This window comes from Anopheles arabiensis, chromosome X (assembly GCF_016920715.1).
Source record: "Anopheles arabiensis isolate DONGOLA chromosome X, AaraD3, whole genome shotgun sequence".
Classification (NCBI taxonomy): Eukaryota; Metazoa; Arthropoda; class Insecta; order Diptera; family Culicidae; genus Anopheles; species Anopheles arabiensis.
Genome location: NC_053519.1, coordinates 22,571,043 through 22,591,072, shown reverse-complemented (window position 1 = coordinate 22,591,072; position 20,030 = coordinate 22,571,043). Strand labels below are relative to the sequence as shown.

Genomic DNA, 20,030 nt, shown 5'->3' with positions numbered 1-20,030 from the left:
TTATAACTTTATCACTCCTAAAACTGTAAAACGTTATAGAAAATTTCGAGATAAACGTAAATTGATTCGCAGAGCGACACATGCAGTTCGTGAACAACAAGTGTTTTGGCGCTTTAAAATACCGCGGCTGAATGTCTCACCTCCCTCGGGTATCCACATACACCACACAACCCCACACCTCACCATGCAGCACGCAGTTCTTCTCACATGAGCAAGATCGGCAGCCGATCCAAAATCCGACCTCACTATCATGTGGTAAGGCATCTCATCCGATCGATGAAGCGCGCCAGATCGTCTCATGAGAAAATTTGGCGCTAGCCAGAATGCTCACCATACAAACCTCTGCAGCTCACCATGGCGATGAGAAAGACAATGCTCGCTCAGTACGGGGGAGGCAGCCAAAGGCAGCGTCTCAGTATGAAAACGTCAAGCTGTCATCGGGCTCGCTATAGTGAGATGCTGTCCGATTGTCATTTGGGTTACTGTGTACCTATTTTCGGCAGCATTTAAAGTGAAAAATAACCTGTTTATCGTGATTTTAAAATTCCGAACAAGTTAGAATAAATTAAATAAGCATAAAATCTTTAATATACACCACTTTTTCATTGTTTTACTGTTCTGATTCTCTTAATCACAAAACCTGCCGAACGATTGGCTGACAGCAAAGCTGCCGAAAAAAAGCACAATTTATTTAATATTTTGGAAAATACGTAATGAAATGGTGTGAAACTTCGTATGTGAATATCAAATAAGTACACCTTCACTACAAAATTGTATTTTGTGAAATTTTTTACCGCATTTGTGAAGAATTTCACGTTTTTAGCTACCCTGCCGAAAATAGGTACACTGCCGAAAACTGGTACAGTTACCCTACCGCGCTGTAAATAAACCAGTGACAGTTCGAACATGCGACCTGGGCACTGTGGGCCGCTCCACACTGTTTGTGTCAGTTTCAATTGGTGTTGTTTTCATTTATCGCGGTTTGTTTACATTTCGTTGCGGTTATCATCATATTCCCGTGGTTCGATATTCGGTCGAGCTTTCTTTTCGTCAACCTCATCGTGACGATCGTGGTGCTCGGTGGACTGTTGGCAACGATCGAAAAACATCTCCCCACTGCCATCCGGCAGACGTTCCGGGTATGACAAGCATGCACTGAAGGGATCATCGGACCGATTGGTGTCCCTGCTGGAGATCCTGAAGGCGTGGTTTATACATTTCTATGTCTTTGCTGCCCTCTGGTCGGTGGCCGGATTTGCCGTCATGATGTAGCCAGCGCGGGACTATGTAATCACCTTCCTCGATACGTTGGCAACCAACAAGCGTATGGTGCGCACCACGCCTACCGAGACGATGGTTGCCATGACGCTGATCACGCTGCAGTGTTTGCGCCGGTTCTACGAGACCTGGTTCGTGCAGGTACTCTCGAGCAAGCTGAAAATCACCCACCAGTGGTACGTGGAACACTTTCACAACTATCCGAAGCAAAGGAAAGCACTCGTCCAGTTCGTTCTGTGAGATCGACGGTGAGGGTGCGGATAATATCGTTCCGGTTGTTGGGCTTTTTTTGTAGGATCGAAAAAATGGTATGGTTGGTGTCCGGCTTTTTTTAGGTTGCTGGTTCCCGGCTGATGGGATTCAGCTGGTTTTCCTGGATCGTCTGTGAATGCCTTGTTCCACGGACCGGTCGTTGATGCACTCGAGGTGCACCGCATTGACGAGCGGCAGTAGCAGGATGCAATCGGCGCGGCCGAGCTGGCAGCGAAGCCGTTTCTCGGTGAGCCATTCACGCCGAATGAGGGCGGTCAAGAGCCGGCTGCATACGTTCGATTCGTTCGATTCGATATTCGTTACGCGCACGATCAAACTGTGTAACGATGCCGAGTGTGTCCGGCCATCGCGACTAGAAGCATAGCGGAAGTTAAGTTGCGTCGTCTATTGTGGTGCGATGCGCTGTATGTTCCAGGTGTGCGATTGAGTTTCATGTTTGTTTCTTTCTTGTTCACAGACACCTTTTCATCAACAACTGGCATGACTATCGGCGCACGGTCGGTGGCTCTAGCGAAGGGGAGGGTGCGTTCCAATCGGCTGGCAGGACACAGATCGGATCGGTTAGGACAGCGATCGGCATAGTACGGCTCGGGACCCGCTTGTGGCTATTTGTTGACTAGGTGGAGGCACTTTATCGTTCACACATTTTAAATAATTTTCATACATGTTCTCTTTTGGTTGATCTAGTTGCCTCTTCAAGTGCAAATCTACGACCATGTTTAGAAGATTTGGCTCTTTCGATCGCAACTCTTTCGTTTGCCGAGTCGCTGGGGATATTGGATTGTAAGGAATGAATATACTGTACGCAGGAACCAGATGATGACATCACCAAGGAGCTAATGCGCTAAAGCTTATCAGGAGGAGGCGAGAATGGTTTGATGGTTTTGGGCACAGCTCCCACGTACAGTATCGGACATTAAGATAGAACCCTGGTGTTTTCAACGCACCGTGCACTTGTTTGCCACGTTTTGTGTGTGTGTGTGTGTGTGTGTGTGTGTGTGTGTGTGTGTGTGTGTGTGTGTGTGTGTGTGTGTGTGTGTGTGTGTGTGTGTGTGTGTGTGTGTGTGTGTGTGTGTGTGTGTGTGTGTGTGTGTGTGTGTGTGTGTGTGTGTGTGTGTGTGTGTAGTAGTAGTAGTAGTAGTAGTAGTAGTAGTAGTAGTAGTAGTAGTAGTAGTAGTAGTAAGAGAGTGTGCTTTTTAATGTGTATTTGCAAGTGCGCGGGTTTGTGTCTGAAAAACGTAGCTTGCTATGATGTCATATTGCGTTTAAAGTATTCTGATAATGTTTATGTTTATTTGTCTATCGATGGACAATAATGCCCTCTCGAACCATTTTAGCAATGTTTTACAATGAGTTCTTTACATTGGTTTACAATAACATAAAACATAAAAATGTGCACTATGGAACCAAATTTAACACAGAAACACGATCATTAAACTCAGTTGGCAAAATCCTCGGCTCAAAAGCGTCGCTGACTGCGTTGAAAGCACGGCACATAAGTATGAACGGGTCAGAGGAGCCAAATTGCGTTCTACGGTCGTCGAGGGCCAACATTGCCCGAGTCCGGAGCGGCCTGGCCGGAACGTACAGGTTGATGGCAGCCAGTAGTGACGGAGAGTCAATACGGCCGTCGAGAAGTCCCGTGATGAACGACAACCTGGCTTTTCGTATTCGCTCACTTAGGGTGGGTAGCCCGAGTAGTAAACACCTAGTCCGGTAATCGAGCCTTTGGTTCCATGAGCGAAGTGCAAATCGTGAAATTTTGCGCTGGATTGATTCCAATCGAGCTAACGGACGCGCTGCAGTTGGCCACCATACGATATTTGCATATTCCATCAACGACCGATATAGTTGTCTATTGATAACTAGTCCTAGCATTCTATTGCTGGTGGCTACTACGTGATCCAGCTGATCCTTAAATGATAGTTTTGTATCGAGCAAAACACCTAGATCCTTAACACATAGTTTTCGCACCAAGGACTGTCCATCAAGCGCATATTCATACAATGATTGGCAGCGAGAACGACTGAAAGTGATGACTTCACATTTATCTGTGCATAGGGATAAAGCATTACGGTTGCACCAACACTGGAACTCATGCAAGGAAGTTTGCAGTCGGGCGTGGTCTTCTGGTTCATGAATAACACGAAAAATTTTCGCGTCATCTGCGTACAGTAGATGATTATCAGCCGGAAGGATCAATGTCGCGTCGTTGATGAAAAGAAGGAACAGCAAAGGACCCAGGTTGCTGCCCTGCGGGACTCCAGAAGATGCATGTACTGGACTTGACATGTACGGGCCTAACTTCACAGAATATTGACGATCTGTAAGGTACGATCTAAGCCACATTATCATAGGGTTTGGGAGACCAAGTAAGTCGAGTTTCGCTAGCAAGATGGAGTGCGATACACTGTCGAATGCTGCCTTGATATCCGTATAAATAGCATCTAGTTGTAAACCGTTATCGATAGATTTATGGCATTTGCTAACAAATTCTAGTAGATTAGTCGTTGTAGATCGCCTGGGTACAAAACCATGTTGATTCACACTAATATAGTTGCAGGCCGAGGCCAACAATGGCTCGTAGATTAGCATTTCGAACACCTTTGCACACACGCTGAGTGAGGTTATGCCACGATAGTTTACAGCATCATTCTTACAGCCCTTCTTGTAGATGGGTGTCATCCAGGAAGATTTCCAAGTGGCAGGAAAGGTTCCACACCTCAGGGACTCCTTAAAAATCTTCATCAGCGAGGGAGCAAGCGCAGAAGCACACCACTTTAGGATAACGGCCGGTATACCATCTGGGCCAGGGGTATATGAGGATTTGACACGTTTGATGGCAGAGATGATCGTATCGACAGTGATGACTGGTAGCATAGGGAGCAGTGCACCAACAGGTGTGTTAGAGAGAGCATCGGCCACATCTTCTGGACCAGTAGTTTGAGAAGCGAAGTTGTCCTTGAAGCGCAAGGCAAACAATTTACACATTTCTGGCAGGGAACAGGCACTGTCACCGTCATAACGTATAATGCTTGGTAGCCCAGCAGATTTTCGTTTTTTGTCCATATAACTCCAAAAGCGCCTAGGGTACTTGCAGAGGGAACGTGCAGTTTGTTTCAAATAACTTCGGTGACAGGATCTATTGTATCGGCGATAGAGAGAATGAACTCTGTTGTAATAAAGACGTGACGTGCTGTTTCGTTCTGCTCGTTGATCAGAATAGGCTTTTCTTTTTTCTTTTTTTAATGCATTTAGTGTGCGATCAGCCCATGGTGGTCCACGACGAGGAATTTTAACAGGAGTGCATTCACATATAGCAGATCTCATGAATGTGTGTGTTATCATGTGAAACATCGTGCGTTTACACTTGGATAAAAACTCAAGTTTGCATCGACAGCAGCGCTTGTTCCTCGGACGAAAACGCAGGTGTGCTGTTTCATGAATGTGAATGCGACACCGGTGCGACATGGACACGCGCTCAATAGCAATGAACTCGTCATTCCCTCACAGGTGTTTCTCCTGTGCACGCCATTGAAAGGCCTTCGCGCATCTCTGCGTTGAACGTTGTGTGCGCATGGAAAACTTGGTGCGTGCATTGATCTGGTGCGCAATTGTTCTTTTCAATGGGCGTTTTGTTTCATGAGCGTGGCAGTATTCTGTTCTCGATTTTGAAGGGAAGACGCTTACTCGCGTACTTGTTGATAGTTTTTATCCATGCGATGTTTTCGCTGCTCGACAACGATGTAATTCATCGCGCATAGAAGTAGAACGCAGGCAGAGCACGGGATCAGCCGTGTCCAAGTTTTTAACCAGCCCGTTCTTGACGGTCCAAGCAAGCAATGTTAGTAACAATGGGTCGAGGTAAACATTGTACCGATTATCAGCGCCATATGATAAAGCGAATGGCGGCTGCTGACATTAAGCGCAAAACGATCGAGTTCGTAATGGAACGATCGCGCACTTTTGTGGCAAACGCGCTTCGGACAACCGAAACGTGCTTAGACAACCGAAACGCGCTTGGACAACCGAAACGCGCAAGTCAACCGGACGTCTTCAGAAGACCACGGCGAAAGAAGACCGTAAAATTGGTAATATATCGAAAAAAACACTGATCGCGAGGGCAGTGGTCCTGCTTATTACATCAAAAACCTAACCCAAAACACAAAAAACTACTAACAAAACTATCCGAAACGACCTACTTGTGAAACAAACACACACACCAATACACATTCACACATACATACACACACATGCACACACACACATAAACACACACACACATACACACACATGCACACACAAACACAAACACACAAACCACACATAAACCTGTCCCAACGGGTGCATGCTGCGTTGAAAACACTAGGGTCCTATCATTCTGTCTAATACTGTGTCATCCATACCACACCAAATCATTATGGCGCAGCCGTGAATATGTACAGCGTCATCCTGCTCGGGTTGGATGGTGACGGTCACCCGCTCAGTATATCTTAACGGCAGTATAACGCAAGGCAAGTATACATATAGTTTCAGTACGTTTAATAAGTATAAAGAATGCTAATATCTTTGTTTCTTATTCAAATTTTCAGATTCAAATGAACAATATACAAGGTGTACTAAACATACACTGGACTCTGTTTGGTACGGGTCTAGTAAAAGTATTTGTTAGTGGTGCGTGCATATTATTATGTGCACCTATTTGATTTTTCCTATCTTGTTACCGATCGAACCGACCGAACCCAGTAGAATAAAAAATATGATTATATTACATATCCCAAATGTGGCTACTACACCCCAATGCCAAACGAAAGAAAAACAAATAGGCTATCAATTGGTGAGTAATGCGATATATTTATACAATTTCAGATAAAAAAATGTGTAGTATATTTGATGCAATAAATATATATATGTGTTTGTATAATGAATCATTTTAACATGTAAATAACGTTATAGTGCAATATACACTTGCGATAATGTCACGATTGTGTGCATGATTGTGTACACATTTCCAAATCAACTTCATTATCTGTTCCATTAGATAATTTGTTAACTGATTCAAATATCAATTACAGTTTCCTTATGCTTGTTGCGTGGTTTGAACTATAACGTAACCATGGCCTTTAATAATACTGTAAGATGTTGTTAATATATAGTTACGTGCACCATAGTGACACGCAAGGCTCACCTCACCGCTTGAATTGACCATTGATCCGCTGAACCAGCGGAGAACATCGGACGATCGCGACCAAGAAGAAATACTGTTCTATCGATTACGCACCTGCTGCAAGTGCTAGGATCGATTGTCTATAACCATCTGTCTTGTCAGCATTTTGTTCGATCCGAGAACCGCAGGCAACATAACGAGCGTAACAAACAACGGCCTCACATACGCTCTAACACAACGTTTGGTTTTATGATTAGCAAATCTGATGTTAATTATTACTCAAAGTGCGTGCTTCCTCACGAGTATACGTAAATAATTTTTTTTACCCAAATGGTGTTGCTCAACAAACACATAATTATATGTTTCAATAGTCCATGCGTATATTAAGCACAATAAAATCTTATATCTAATTAAACCAAACTAATACTAATACTAATCCTATGCTAACGTAAAACAAAAGAAAAAAAGGCACTGGTCACATTTTAAGGCAAAAGGGAGGTACATGATGCATAAAATAAACTCATCCATTCTATTCCGTTTGGTGAGTGTTTTGCTCAGCAATCTCATTCACCAGATGTTTCACGATGTGTGCGTTGAAGGACGTGCGTGAGTTACTGAGCACTTGCCTGTCACGGGTTAGCATGATACAACATTAATGTTTCGTCTATATGCTTGGCTATCGTAGGATGTTGCACAGTGACTGTTTCTTACAGTTAGATGAAGGAAAACGAATACCTTAGAAAATGAAATAGAATGTAAAACAAACAAAATAACGTTTAAACAACCATAAGAGATACAGTAAAAAGTAAATGAGCATGTGGTTAGTTACAGATAGTGTGTTGTGGCATGTGTACTGAAAAACGATTCTCTATCATTTCGCGTGTAATTCCAACATGTAGCACGAACTCATGCGGTAGGGAACATGCAAAAAAAAAAGAAACATTTAAGTTTACAAATTTTGTTACGGTCTTGTACTGGTGATTTGAAATAACTTACCGCAGGGGAAACCCCACGATAAGAGACGTTTCCTTTCTTATCGTGAACACTGTCGGATGGTTGGCGTTGTAGATTCCTTTTCCCGCTGCCACTTAAATCCGGATCGACGCGTAGGTCGACGAGCTCGTGCAGCAAGAGGCATACAAATAGTAAGAAAAATAAAAAATAAAAAATATTAATAAACTGCCTACATTGTCTCGTGCAAACCGATCGCTATGATGTATCAATACTTACCGCAGGGGAAAACCCCCTCGACTAGTGAGGTGTGCTACCGCTTCGGGAAATCGGTCGGATGGTATGCGGTGTACTAGATCTATCCCTTATCCCGCTTGCCACTTAAAACCGGATCGACGCGTAGGTCGGCGAGCTCGTGCGGCAGGACGCATGCAAATAGAAAATGTTAGGAAAGGAAATTGTGTTATCATCTCGTGCAAGCCGATCGCTATGATCTAGAATTACTTACCGCAGAGGAAAACCCCCGATAAAAAAAATCTATGTTTTTAACTGCACTGCCTAAAAAACAAAATCTTAGAAAGGGATTTGTTTTAGAATTTAATTTCTTTTTTTTACAAGGAGGGGAAATGTAGAATGCACCTTAGCAAGGTGCCATCAAAACCTCCTCCTATGATCGAGTGCCCTTCTCGGTAGCCCGATCGCTCCCGAAACTCTTAACGGCCTTCCACGATCTCAGATGCTGTCAGTTGCAGGACACGGATCAATAGGAAAATCAATCACCACGTATTATAATTAGAACGCCACAAAATATTATACCAAATCAATAACTTTTCGTAGTATAAATAAACCACCACAGATCAGAGCAATTTAGATTCGTTCGAACTGGCAACATAGGGCGTTAAACTTCCTAAAACATTGTCCACCAACTTATTTCATGACCTTAGTTTCGTCCCCCTACCCTAGGTAAGGCTTCTAAGCTCAAACGGTTCCAAATGTACCCTTCCAGGTGTTCCTGAATGCCTGGACGTTGAGATGACAAAGATCCACTACTCCGCTTCGTACCGGTTCACTCTGCCTTTACTGATTACACATAGCATGATAGTCAGTCCTACATATGGGGGCACAGTCCATTTGGGGCTTGAACCTCATGACGGGCATGTTGTAGTCATACGGCCAACAGAAATGCAAATGCAAATTCTAATTCTTCTTCTTTGGCTCAACAACCGTTGTCGGTCAAGGCCTGCCTGTACCACTTGTGGGCTTGGCTTTCAGTGACTAATTGATTCCCCCCCCCATAGCAGGATAGTCAGTCCTACGTATGGCGGCACGGTCTATTTGGGGCTTGAACCCATCCATGACGGGCATGTTGTTAAGTCGTACGAGTTGACGACTGTACTACGAGACCGGCTCCATGTCATCATGTCACCTCAATTGTTGTCAGTGCGATTTGGTATAGTGTAGTAGAGAGTTTGAGTTTGTAACGCAGTGATAATATTATTAACCATCTTCGGGCCTTTTCATACCTTTTATTGTTTAAATAAAACTTAGACATTGTCAAATATAACTTGATTATTGAAGCTATAGGATAATTTTTCAAAAGCGCCATTTTTAATTCAAAAGCAGAATGACTCGCCAGAATGAGTCCACATAATTTGCTATTCAATATTTATTTAGATCACCATTCACAAACCTCCTACAACACCTGAAACACCTTACATAAAATTATATTCTATTAGTTCAGTCCAGAAGATTCAACACCGTATTTTAAGTTTGTGTGCGGATAACATTCTTAAGTTAACATTATAGCTGAGCCTTACTTCGCAACAAAATATCTGATCATAGTTCTGATAGTTTCGCCAAATCTACATGATTCTTGTTCGTAATCTTTTTACTACACGTGACTCAGAGTTATGTACATTCGTTATCAATAATATAAGAAGGTTTGTACGAAATTATGAAAAGTATCATTTCAAGCACACCAAACTGTATTAAAATAACGTATAGAAAGATAAATAAGATAACGTATTTACAAAATTTATCCAATATCTTCATCCGTTTCAGATGCGTAAGCGCACGTGGAATATTTTCATCTTTTTCTTTGAGCAAATATCGTCTAGCACCGAGAATGCAATTACGAAAGTACAGTGTTACATCAAACTCTATAAAATCGCGATAGTAGAAATCTTTGCTGTAATAATACATATAACAGAAAAAAATAATTAATTTTAGCTTAGATACACAGGATAATTTAGAAGCTTACTTGTCCTCTGGTTTTATTTCTGATGCTAGGCGTATAAAGTTGCCATTTTTGAAGTCCCAGTTATTCAAAATGAAATACTCGAGGGCAATATTCGCTGTGTAGATTTTCCGCTGTAATTTCGCCAAGCTAAAAACAAAAAAGATGGTACGACGTTAAAAATCGTGATTTGATGAGAAAAGGGAGATTACGTTCATAAAAATAATTTAAACCGTTTAAGGTCCAGGGTAAACCAAAAAGCAATTTTAAGCAGTGTTTTAAGAAGCAATTAAAAAAGGTGGTGGGAATAGTTCCGAAAATTGAGGAACGAACCGAACCTACCGATCTGGAAAAAAGAGAGCGCGGAACGTAGGTTCAAGAATGGCTGTTTTGATTACGCTTTTCAGTTGCTCTTTTTGTAAGTGGACCACTTTAACCATATGTTTATCAGCAAATATCTCACATAACTGTCTTTACGAACAACCGTCAAATTGACGGGTGGGTAAGAATACGTATTTAGATTAGATACAATCATTAAAAACGTCAATCATTACTCGTATGACAAATCTTGATTTTTATGAAAAAATTAATTTATTTTTATTTACAGGGTTTACCAACATAATAATCAACTGTCCACTTGTTTATAACAATAGTCGTTTTGAATAGACACCGCTGTCTACCACTTGCTCACACGTCAGATGGTGTAAGCTACTCTGTCCAATTCAATAACACAATTTTCGCCTTCGATTGCACAACGGTCGGATTCGGCACGGTTTCTTGTGGTTGTTGAATAATTAACAAAATTAATGTTTTGATTTATTGAAATGTATGGTTTATACTGCATATTTCTTGAATAAAAGAAAAGTGTTTGAAAATGTTTTGTTTTTGCAAAATTTGTCAAAACAAAACAAACAATGCCGGATCTGACAGTTGCTACTCGAAGGCGAAAATTGTGTTATTGAATTGGACAGAGTAGCTTACACCATCTGACGTGTGAGCAAGTGGTAGACAGCGGTGTCTATTCAAAACGACTATTGTTTTAAACAAGTGGACAGTTGTTTATTATGCTGGTAAACCCTGTATAACTTCAGTGCAGAGGAAGGGTTTCTGGACGGTTGTCTATCCTTTTGTAATATTTCTAGACATGTAGCAACTACATTTCTAGGCATGCCCTTCAGTTTCATGTTTTATTATGGATATTGATACTTAACCCTCTGTTGATTTCTGTTGCACCCAATCCAAACGCCACTTGGCAACACTCCTTCATGCCGCTTCAGCAGTTCAAAGTTGAAGATTTGAAACGAACGAGTTCTACAGATTTTTACTTATCATTTGGGCATTAGTAGTGTTATTAAATTGGACAGTGCAGTTTTCATCATCTGACGTGTGAGCAAGTGGTAGACAGCGGTATCAAAACGACTGTTGTTATAAACAAGTGGACAGTTGTTCATTAGACTGGTAAACCCTGTATCTACACTTTCTGTGTGAATATCTTATTCTCAAGCAACTCCTCCTCCTCCTACTTTTACAATAGCGGAATTTGGGGCAAGTGTGCCACCTTAAGCATTTCAAGTGATAACTCACAAAAACGAGTTTTTCAAAAGGCAATTTAAATCTCATAACCATTTGAAACGGTTAGGACTATTTATTAGAAATAAAACAGTGCTGCAAAATGTCATGAGTATCACGAGATTTTCACCAACGAAAACAATGAAAATATCCGTGGTAGCTTGATGCTCATTGCTAATAGTCAATAAAAGTGCGTCATGACATGCTGAACACGACATGTGAATTCTAGAGTCCAACGCGATACTCTAACTGACAAGCTTAGCTTAATGCCGGCGCAAGCATTATCATGATTATTTCTGGCTGTTAACAGTGCTGCCAAATGCTACTGATTCAATCATCAACACTCATGACTGAAACGAAGCTCAAATCAGATCACGTACACAACTGAGATGATCAGTGACTATCCTGAAACAGTAGGAGAATCAATCACATGCTTGGTGACTTTTAGTTTAGCACCCAACTTTTGGTCACTCACTTGGTCACGGCATTGTTGTCGGCGATAATCGCGACATTATTGGAATATACTTGGCGCGTGGGCTCTAGCAACAAAATGAGCATGCTTTCTCCCTCTATCTGTTTTGATTATCTGTCGGGTCAAACAGAGCGAGAAAACATGCTCATTTTGTATCTTGGAACCACTCGCACGCAATGCATAGCTTCCGTGACCATCGCGATGATCACCGACTGGAAATGTCGCGACCAAGTGATTGAACACGAGTTGGTTGCACACAATGTCACCAAGCATGTGATGGTCGCACCCACTTTTGAGGCTCGCCTCTGATCTTCGCAGTAGAGCTCGTGACGCTGTGAAGATTTTATTTCAACCAGAATTTGTCATGACTATGTCAGTGACATTTTGCAAAATTAATCACAGCAAAAAAAGTCGTGATATAGTGACTGACCAAGCGATGGTCGCAAACATGTCATGAGCATGTATTAGTCACACCAATCGTTCTGAGTATCACCTCTGATTATCACCATTGAGTACGTGTGTAATGTTCGGATCAGGTTGCAATTGTTAGAACAGCGGTGCAGAAGGATTAAACATCACTCGTGGGGTCAATTCGTCAAAACAAAGCAGAGTTTCGGATGATCACTGGGAGCCATCATAGCTCGAGGTAACGAGTGGACACAATGAATTAATTTAACACATTTGTGTTGTTTGCGCGAATTACGATAAGACTTAAACGGCTCCACTGAACCGTGTCACTATGAGTACTGTGCGTAAATGAGCAGTGCTCGGTCTTATCTAACATCTTTACTTATACGGTACTTTTCTCTTCAATTAGATTTTGCGTTTACTTTCGCTTTCTGTTTTATGTCAGTTATGCTGAGGGTTAGGTTTTTGAGTTTACATATGGTTGCAATTATTCTGTAAGGTCAGTTCTGGGTTCTGGCGCTTACGCGGTGTTTTGTTTCCTACGCTTACGATTAACGGTTCTGTTTGTACACACGAGGTACGGTGTCTCCTATTTCATTATTTATTAACTGTTGGTTGCTATTATGCAATGCTGTGTTTTTACGCTTTACCCACTTGAAGCGTTTTGTGCTGGGTAAGGTTTTTTCGCACCTCCGGGGTTGTGTGTCGCTTGTGTGTTTTTTAAGTGTTTTTGGATAAGGGTTTTTCTACTGACTTACAATTCCTGACGTAAGGTTATTTATGTGGTTTGGGTTGTTTTGATATCTTGAGTGGTTGGAAATAGCTCTTTTTGTGTGTTGTGTTGTGTTGACAATTTTGTGTTTATTAAGTGTAATAAGAAATGTGTGTGAACTGGTTGAAAACAGTATAGCATGTGCATGTGCATGCTACACGTGACGCTGATATGGATTTTGTTTCAGTCAGATTTTTTTATGACATTAGCTGGTATCGCGAAAGAATTGGTTTAAAATTAACAGTCGTTAAAAATTAACCAGAGTCGTTAAAAATTGCTAGAATTCGGCATCGCGAACGCATTGAGTTCATTTGTTAATTTTAACGACTGGTCCTATGCCGCCGTTAAACAAACGACTGTCAAGAGCGTATGCGATACAAATTAACAGTCGCCCGCTGCGCAAAGCGACGGAACCCGCTGCGCAAATTCGAGCAGTTTCCAGCGCAGAAAATGCACCAAAATCTGCGCTGGTTAGCGCAGATTTTGGCCCGATCCCCGCGCTGGACTTCAGCGATTCCTGCGCTGGGTCGAGCAAGTTTAGCGCCATCTGTTGGCGAAATGGACGAACTATTTATGGCGGTGGAGCAAAAAAAAACGGTCAAAAAATTTAAAAATATTGGCGCCCATTTTTTGTCCGCTTCTTCTCCCTCCCTCACCCTGCCCTGCCTTACTTGCGCTTCAGCCCGTGCCTTCCGCAGCCAGCTGATTGGCTGTTGCGGTGTATGCGTTGATACTCATATGTGCATTGCGGTTGTGCATTGTTATTGGTGGGTGTTAGCATTTATTAATTTGTGTGTGACCTTGAGACGCTGTGGGAGAAGCTGGATTGGGATTCAAAGTGTTATCGGTGTATTGATGGTTTAGTTTATTTCGTGCCGCTGCTCATGAGACCATTCGATGCCGATGCCAATCGAGGGGGAAGCAGCCTATTTGAAACAAGCGTAGGAGAACGTCTAACACTAATCTAATATTTTTTTTTTATTTGAACATGTTTCATGCTTCAACGACCTTCTAAGCATCATGTAGCACAATGTATAGTGGCAATAAAATATTTTTTTTAATGTGCCGAAATCTGTTTCGCGTTTTCGGGTCTCGTCACACACACGCACACACACAGCGCGGGGAAAGTGACCATTCACTCTATCATGCCACGATCCCCCACCCCGCTCGGCGCTTTGGATGATGATGCGCTATATGATAGCTGATGATAGCGGAAGGGTAGGGGGGGTTTGGTGGGGGGTGCGTGCTTGCATGCGCGCTTTCGTAGGTGCGTTCTCGCGTGCGCGCGTTCATAGGTGTCTTATCGCGAGCGCGCGCGCGCGCGTGTGTGTGTGTGTGTGTGTGTGTGTGTGTGTGTGTGTGTGTGTGTGTGTGAGAGTTTGCGCGCGTGTTTGTATGTGTGCGTGCGTTTTGAAACCCCAAAACTATTTTATTCTGATGCGTACATTTTCATCCGCTGCGGCTACAAAGTCCATGCATTTTCGATCTCGCTACCTGACAGACAACACAACCATTGGCATTGGCATCTTTGCGATCGGCTTTGCTGCACATTTATTTCTAATTCAGCTAGCGGGCGCAAGTGGAAACAACATTTTGAATTGAATCCATACAAAAGAGGATTCTGGATTTGTTTATTACGGTGCGCGTATGGTGCTGCACCTCTCCGTCCAGAATCTGGTGGCTTGTTGGCTTGTCGGTATCGTGACGCTGATTGACCAGCAATGCCTTGGAATGGGTTCGGATCGGTAGGTTCATGTCCTTTGGTCAAGTGTATTCTGTGCATTTGTCGCGCCACAGCGGTAGACCCGGCAGCAACAAAGTCAAAACAAAAACCTTCCCCAAGTGTGGACTACTATGCTTCTTCTTATTTTTATAATTATTATTATTGGCGTAAATGCCTACGCGATCATGCCGGCCTTTTCAGGACTTGAGTACCACGTAGCCGGATAGTCTTGACCTCTTGCTACGGCGGACGGTTCATACGCCATTAGAACCCACGACGGGCATGCAGATGTGCGGAACGATGGCGTTGCCTCGTGACCGCTCCCATCCAGCGGGTTACTTGCATACTGCCACACTGTCTCCTGCTCGATGCATACGCTGCAGGCAGGGGGAAGGATGCACGTTCACGATAAAAAAAAAAAACACCGCCATGAACCAGCGGCGGATCTAACGGTAGGCGGACTAGGCGGTCGCCGAAGATCTCTAGTCTGTAGTATGCCGTATGTCTACAAGTGGACAGATTATTAGCGACAAGGGCCCCCGGAAAGATGGTCGTTAGGGCTCCATGGCTGGAGAACCATTTGCACCTCCCCTCCCCCCATGGCGATAACAATTTTAGGGCCTGCCACCCATGATCGTAGGGGTCCCATGGCCAACACCCCCCCCCCCTCCCATCCATCTGCCGGCAATTTAAGTATACTGTTCAATCTTCCAACAGCTGTGTGTCAGTACACCCTCCTCCCGGTCATCAGTTACCATTGACAAGGGCCTCAATTCGTCTTTCCGCCTTTCATGAACACCTTCCTTTCTTTGACCGATTGATCATAACATTCCGGAGGAAAACACATTTGGCAAAAGTGTTGCACACACAGGCACGCTCACACTCACGCGCAGATGGCTCAGCATATCTATGTAATCTACAGCATACGAAAGCAAAAAAAGCTTAGTATAACAAAGTTATGCTTAATGCTTAACACGTTCAGCACGATGACATGTCCCAGGGACTACCAGTGAACTTTCCAGGATGCTGGTGGAAAGGAAAGTTGATGAAAATCAGCGCCGGGCTGAACGTGTCAATGCAAATTAGGGTTCAGCGCGTTGCACAGCAAACCCTCCAGCGTAAACTAGCGATTCCTTAGTCATTTTTATATTGCAGTGTTTGAACTCATTGCGATTGTTTGGTTTGATTTGTGAAAATGCAACTTCATCGCCGCAATGTTTGTTAACGGCTTTTTAAAGCGCCACAGCAGCTCATGAGCATTGACCATAAGCGAGAAAGAGATAGCGCTATGGAGGGAATGAGCACGGACGACGGCTGACAGCGATTGGCCGTCTGACGCACCAACACATCCAAACCTTCGACAGCGCGCTCAGGCGAGGGGTATGAGGCGGAGCCAGGGACGGGCAGCTCGACGAGCTGCTTGACAAATTTGCCGTTGGAGGGAAAAGGAAGGCATGATAAAATTCTCAGAACGCCATAACGCCTTCCGTCGCTTTGCGCAGCGGGTGTGATCAAGTGTGTTGAAAGCGCCAAAATTTGGTGCGTTCGTAAATTAGACGTTCTTCTATCGATGGACGATGCCGTCGAGGTCATTTTTCATTTATAGCTATGGTTTTTTTTTATGAAAAACAAAAGCTTATTTTGTATGTCGTTATTTTATATAAAAAAGATATTATTGAAGTATAAAATGGGAACATGGCCAACTAAAACGATAGGAAACATCAGCCGGCATCGCGAATAAATGAACTCTTTTTAACAGTCGTTTAAAGTTAATTTTGTTTTAACCGAGTTCACTTGTTGTTCATTCCTGTTAAAATAAACGATCGTCAAAACAGTTTACGACTGCTCGATATCGCATATAGGCAAACATGGGGAAAAAAATCGAGCAGTATAATTAAACGACTGTTAATTTGCATCGCATACGCTCTTGACAGTCGTTTGTTTAACGACGGCATAAGACCAGTCGTTAAAATTAACAAATGAACTCAATGCGATCGCGATGCCAAATTCTAGCAATTTTAAACGACTCTGGTTAATTTTTAACGACTGTTAATTTTAAACCATTTCTTTCGCGATGCCGGCTAATATTGCTGAAGTTGGAGTGCAGTGATGTAAGTTAATGAATTTAATCATTCGAGGAGTTAAAATATTGACCTTAGCCAACCCTTGACCAAACTTTTCCTCAAAGCATTTTTGGAAAAGGTGGGTTAAGGGTGGGCAGGATAAATACATCGGATCGGAACTGGCAGCTCCGATTGTTCTAAAATTTGGTGGGTTAACGACTGAATCGACCACCACAAACCCACGTGGGTTTGAAGTGGTTTTAGGGGCGCCACAAACGTGGTCCCTAATTTTTTAAAGATACGAAACACGCTTTGCGAACTACGTTTTGGTAGAATTCGATTTATTCCTTTTTCTTTTAAGCCGCGGAACGGTGAGTTCGGGAGAGACGCGAAAATTAGTGTTGGTTAAGCCGGACGGATATGCGTGTGGCGGTATTGAAACGTTTAGGACGAGAGAGAACGTGTATGGAGCAAGCCACCGTTTTTATAGCTGCGGTGCAGCATGCTACCACTGTTTGTCCTGCTCTAGCTGTGTGTGCAGTCCCTGCCTAACTAGCCCGTTAAACATTTTCTGTCGATAGTTCTAGGTGTGCGCACCAGATGGCGCTATGGTCGCTACATGGTTTTACAGTAGGTTAAGGACGATATGGTTATTTGGGCGGCCCGCGATGACTGGCTAAAGCCCAAGTGCCACAAATCCACTAAACGACCACTAAACGGCTTCTAAACGACTCAAGTTCTCTACCTAAACGGAATATAGAAAGACTTCGTTTAGCAGACGGCAAACGACTCATGCATTCTAAAAATAGCAAAAAAGCTGGTGGCGCTATCTGTTGGTGGCATACCCCAACTAGCTGAGCTTCATCGCTTGGAGGAGAGCTTTCTCATTTCCTCTGTACTCTTGTATGGTTTTGCATTGAAGTTATGCATCGCTAGAACTAGAACGGCGATAAGATTGTTTAAATACTAAACTCCAACGAAAACTACTAGCACTAAAGCAAGTGAGATTTGAGTAATGGTCGTTGGTGTTGATACCCACGTATCTGACCACACGACCATTCATGTTATGGCCCAACCTGCCTAACGGCTAAGGGCACTCACCGAAGACAGGCAATGGTCTTCGGGTGATGTGTGAGTGTAGCAGGTCGGGCCAGAGAGAGAGCCGACCGGCGAAGTGCAATTATTATACTATAGGCTATCGCACGGGCAACAAGAAGAAATAGATAAAGGCATATGCCATATATTCAGAAAGACGAAAGTGTACTGTATTCGATAGAAGGGTGGCGATATCACAACAATTCATATAGATTATTGCTCAGAAAGTTAGAAGGCTATATAGGTCATGATAAGATGAAACTTGTCGAAACACATTGCAAGAAAAGGATAGCAATATAATGATGAGTTGTAATACGCCATCTTTTGATCAAACCAATGAAGCTGTGTAGCTTTCATTTTTTTTCTATGGATATTCAATTTTCCAGTCGTTTAAGCTTAATCTGAGGCGCTTGGGAGGTTAAATTAAATACAGTAGAACGTCGATTATCCGGGGGCGGATTAACCGGCGGGCGGTTTAACCGTGCGCATAAATGTGACAGCTGTTCAAGCGTACAGCGGACATTTGCAGCGATAGCCAAGTGGGCAACCAGTTTTTTGTACAGCTCTGTAGTGTCTAGAGGTGTTTTCGAAATTCATTTTTGTTCATGAACAATTGTCAAACCTACAGTTATTGATTGAAATAATATTCTACTAACGATTAATCGATTGATTCAAAGTAAATTAATCATAAAACTAGTCAATTCTATAATTTTTATATGAATTTGACATTCTTTGGACCATTATCCGTGCAAATCGATTAACCGGCAACCGTCCGGTTCCGAGCTACCCGGATAATCGACGTTTTACTGCAGCTGTCTTTTCTGACTAATTAATGAAAACAAAATTTTTTACTTCTCTAACTAAATTAAAATCAAAATCAAAGCGAAAATCAAGATTAAATAAAAGAAAGCTGCAGAAATTTGATACATTTTGTTAATATGTTCTTATTAAAACGAGATTTGAACTTCCACTCATTTTAAAGGTAGCGTCAAAATGGCCCTCAACAACGTTGATTGTGAAGCAATGTGACCCGCGAACTGAAAAATTTGGAGACCCCTTCAATAAAAGATAAATTTAAACATCTACATTAATACTTACGACATATTTGTCTATCAATTTTTATTCATCAGCCTTGATCTTTCTTACAACCATGCCTGTTTCCTCTCGGTTCCTGACACTTCTCAATTCCATTCCCTTTAACATAGAAGCATAATATGATAATATATCTTTGATGGCCTTTACGCGTGTTTAATGAATGGTAACAGAATTGGAAAGAGGTTAAGACAACTCCCCATATAACCAAGATACCGAAAACGCCACCAATTTCTTGTACTAAAAATCCAGTTCCATCAAACAAAGCTAAAAAACTATCAGTTTGGTGGGTTAAGCCACACGGCCACAGAAGCAGCCACTTCAATGTTGAAGTCAGTTTTTTTGCACGGGCAATTTATTTGCTCAACATGTTTCACCTGTGTTAAAATTTTATTTAATTGTGCAAAGGAAGCAATTAAACGTGTGTGTTTAAGTTGGTTTGTTGTAAAACATTCATGTGTAATATGTGAATATGTGTGTTTGTTTACTTGCGAATGATATCTTCCATTTCGCTGGTCAGTGCATAGTTTTTAGACTAATAATATTGCTGAAGTTGAAGTGCAGTGATGTAAGTTAATGAATTTAATCAATCGAGGAGTTAAAATATTGACCTTAGCCAACCCTTGACCAAATTTTTCCTCAAAGCATTTTTGGAAAAGGTGGGTTAAGGGTGGGCAGGATAAATACACCGGATCGGAACTGGCAGCTCCGATTGTTCTAAAATTTGGTGGGTTAACGACTGAATCGACCACCACAAACCCACGTGGGTTTGAAGTGGTTTTACAGTGGGTTAAGGACGATTTGGTTATTTGGGTCTACACCTACTCTGCAAAATTAATTATTCAAACACATGAGTGAAATATTGGTCCCATTTCGAGTAGGCTATCTACTTTTCTGATTTCAGAAAAATGGTATCTCTAAACAAATTCAT

General features: G+C 42.5%; 1 protein-coding gene and 2 long non-coding RNA genes across 9 annotated transcripts; 1 reads left to right on the top strand and 2 right to left on the bottom strand.

Annotated features, from left to right (window-relative positions):
• The first annotated feature begins 809 nt into the window (after positions 1-809).
• LOC120906491 lies at positions 810-2,526 on the top strand. Of its 5 annotated transcripts, none has more exons than XR_005740102.1 (4): positions 810-1,139; positions 1,273-1,943; positions 2,009-2,171; positions 2,239-2,526. It is a non-coding gene; the product is annotated as an uncharacterized LOC120906491 (long non-coding RNA). The 5 variants fall into 5 exon arrangements; XR_005740101.1 differs by having other exon boundaries at positions 810-1,454; positions 1,614-1,943; XR_005740099.1 differs by having other exon boundaries at positions 810-1,454; positions 1,574-1,943.
• Positions 2,527-6,385: 3,859 nt separating this feature from the next.
• LOC120906492 lies at positions 6,386-8,833 on the bottom strand. 2 transcript variants are annotated; one of them, XR_005740104.1, is made up of 3 exons: positions 7,715-8,833; positions 7,548-7,586; positions 6,386-7,453 (listed from the first exon to the last, which is right to left on the bottom strand). It is a non-coding gene; the product is annotated as an uncharacterized LOC120906492 (long non-coding RNA). The 2 variants fall into 2 exon arrangements; XR_005740103.1 differs by having other exon boundaries at positions 6,386-7,586.
• A 325-nt stretch (positions 8,834-9,158) lies between these two features.
• Positions 9,159-19,909, bottom strand: LOC120906318 (fatty acyl-CoA reductase 2-like). Of its 2 annotated transcripts, none has more exons than XM_040317892.1 (3): positions 19,106-19,909; positions 9,930-10,055; positions 9,159-9,857 (listed from the first exon to the last, which is right to left on the bottom strand). In XM_040317892.1, the coding sequence occupies exons 1-3, from the start codon at positions 19,108-19,110 to the stop codon at positions 9,578-9,580; spliced, it is 411 nt and encodes a 136-aa protein (XP_040173826.1). In that variant the 5' UTR covers positions 19,111-19,909; the 3' UTR covers positions 9,159-9,577. The 2 variants fall into 2 exon arrangements, with proteins under 2 accessions (XP_040173826.1, XP_040173825.1); XM_040317891.1 differs by lacking the exon at positions 19,106-19,909 and adding an exon at positions 11,117-11,560.
• Positions 19,910-20,030: the final 121 nt, after the last annotated feature.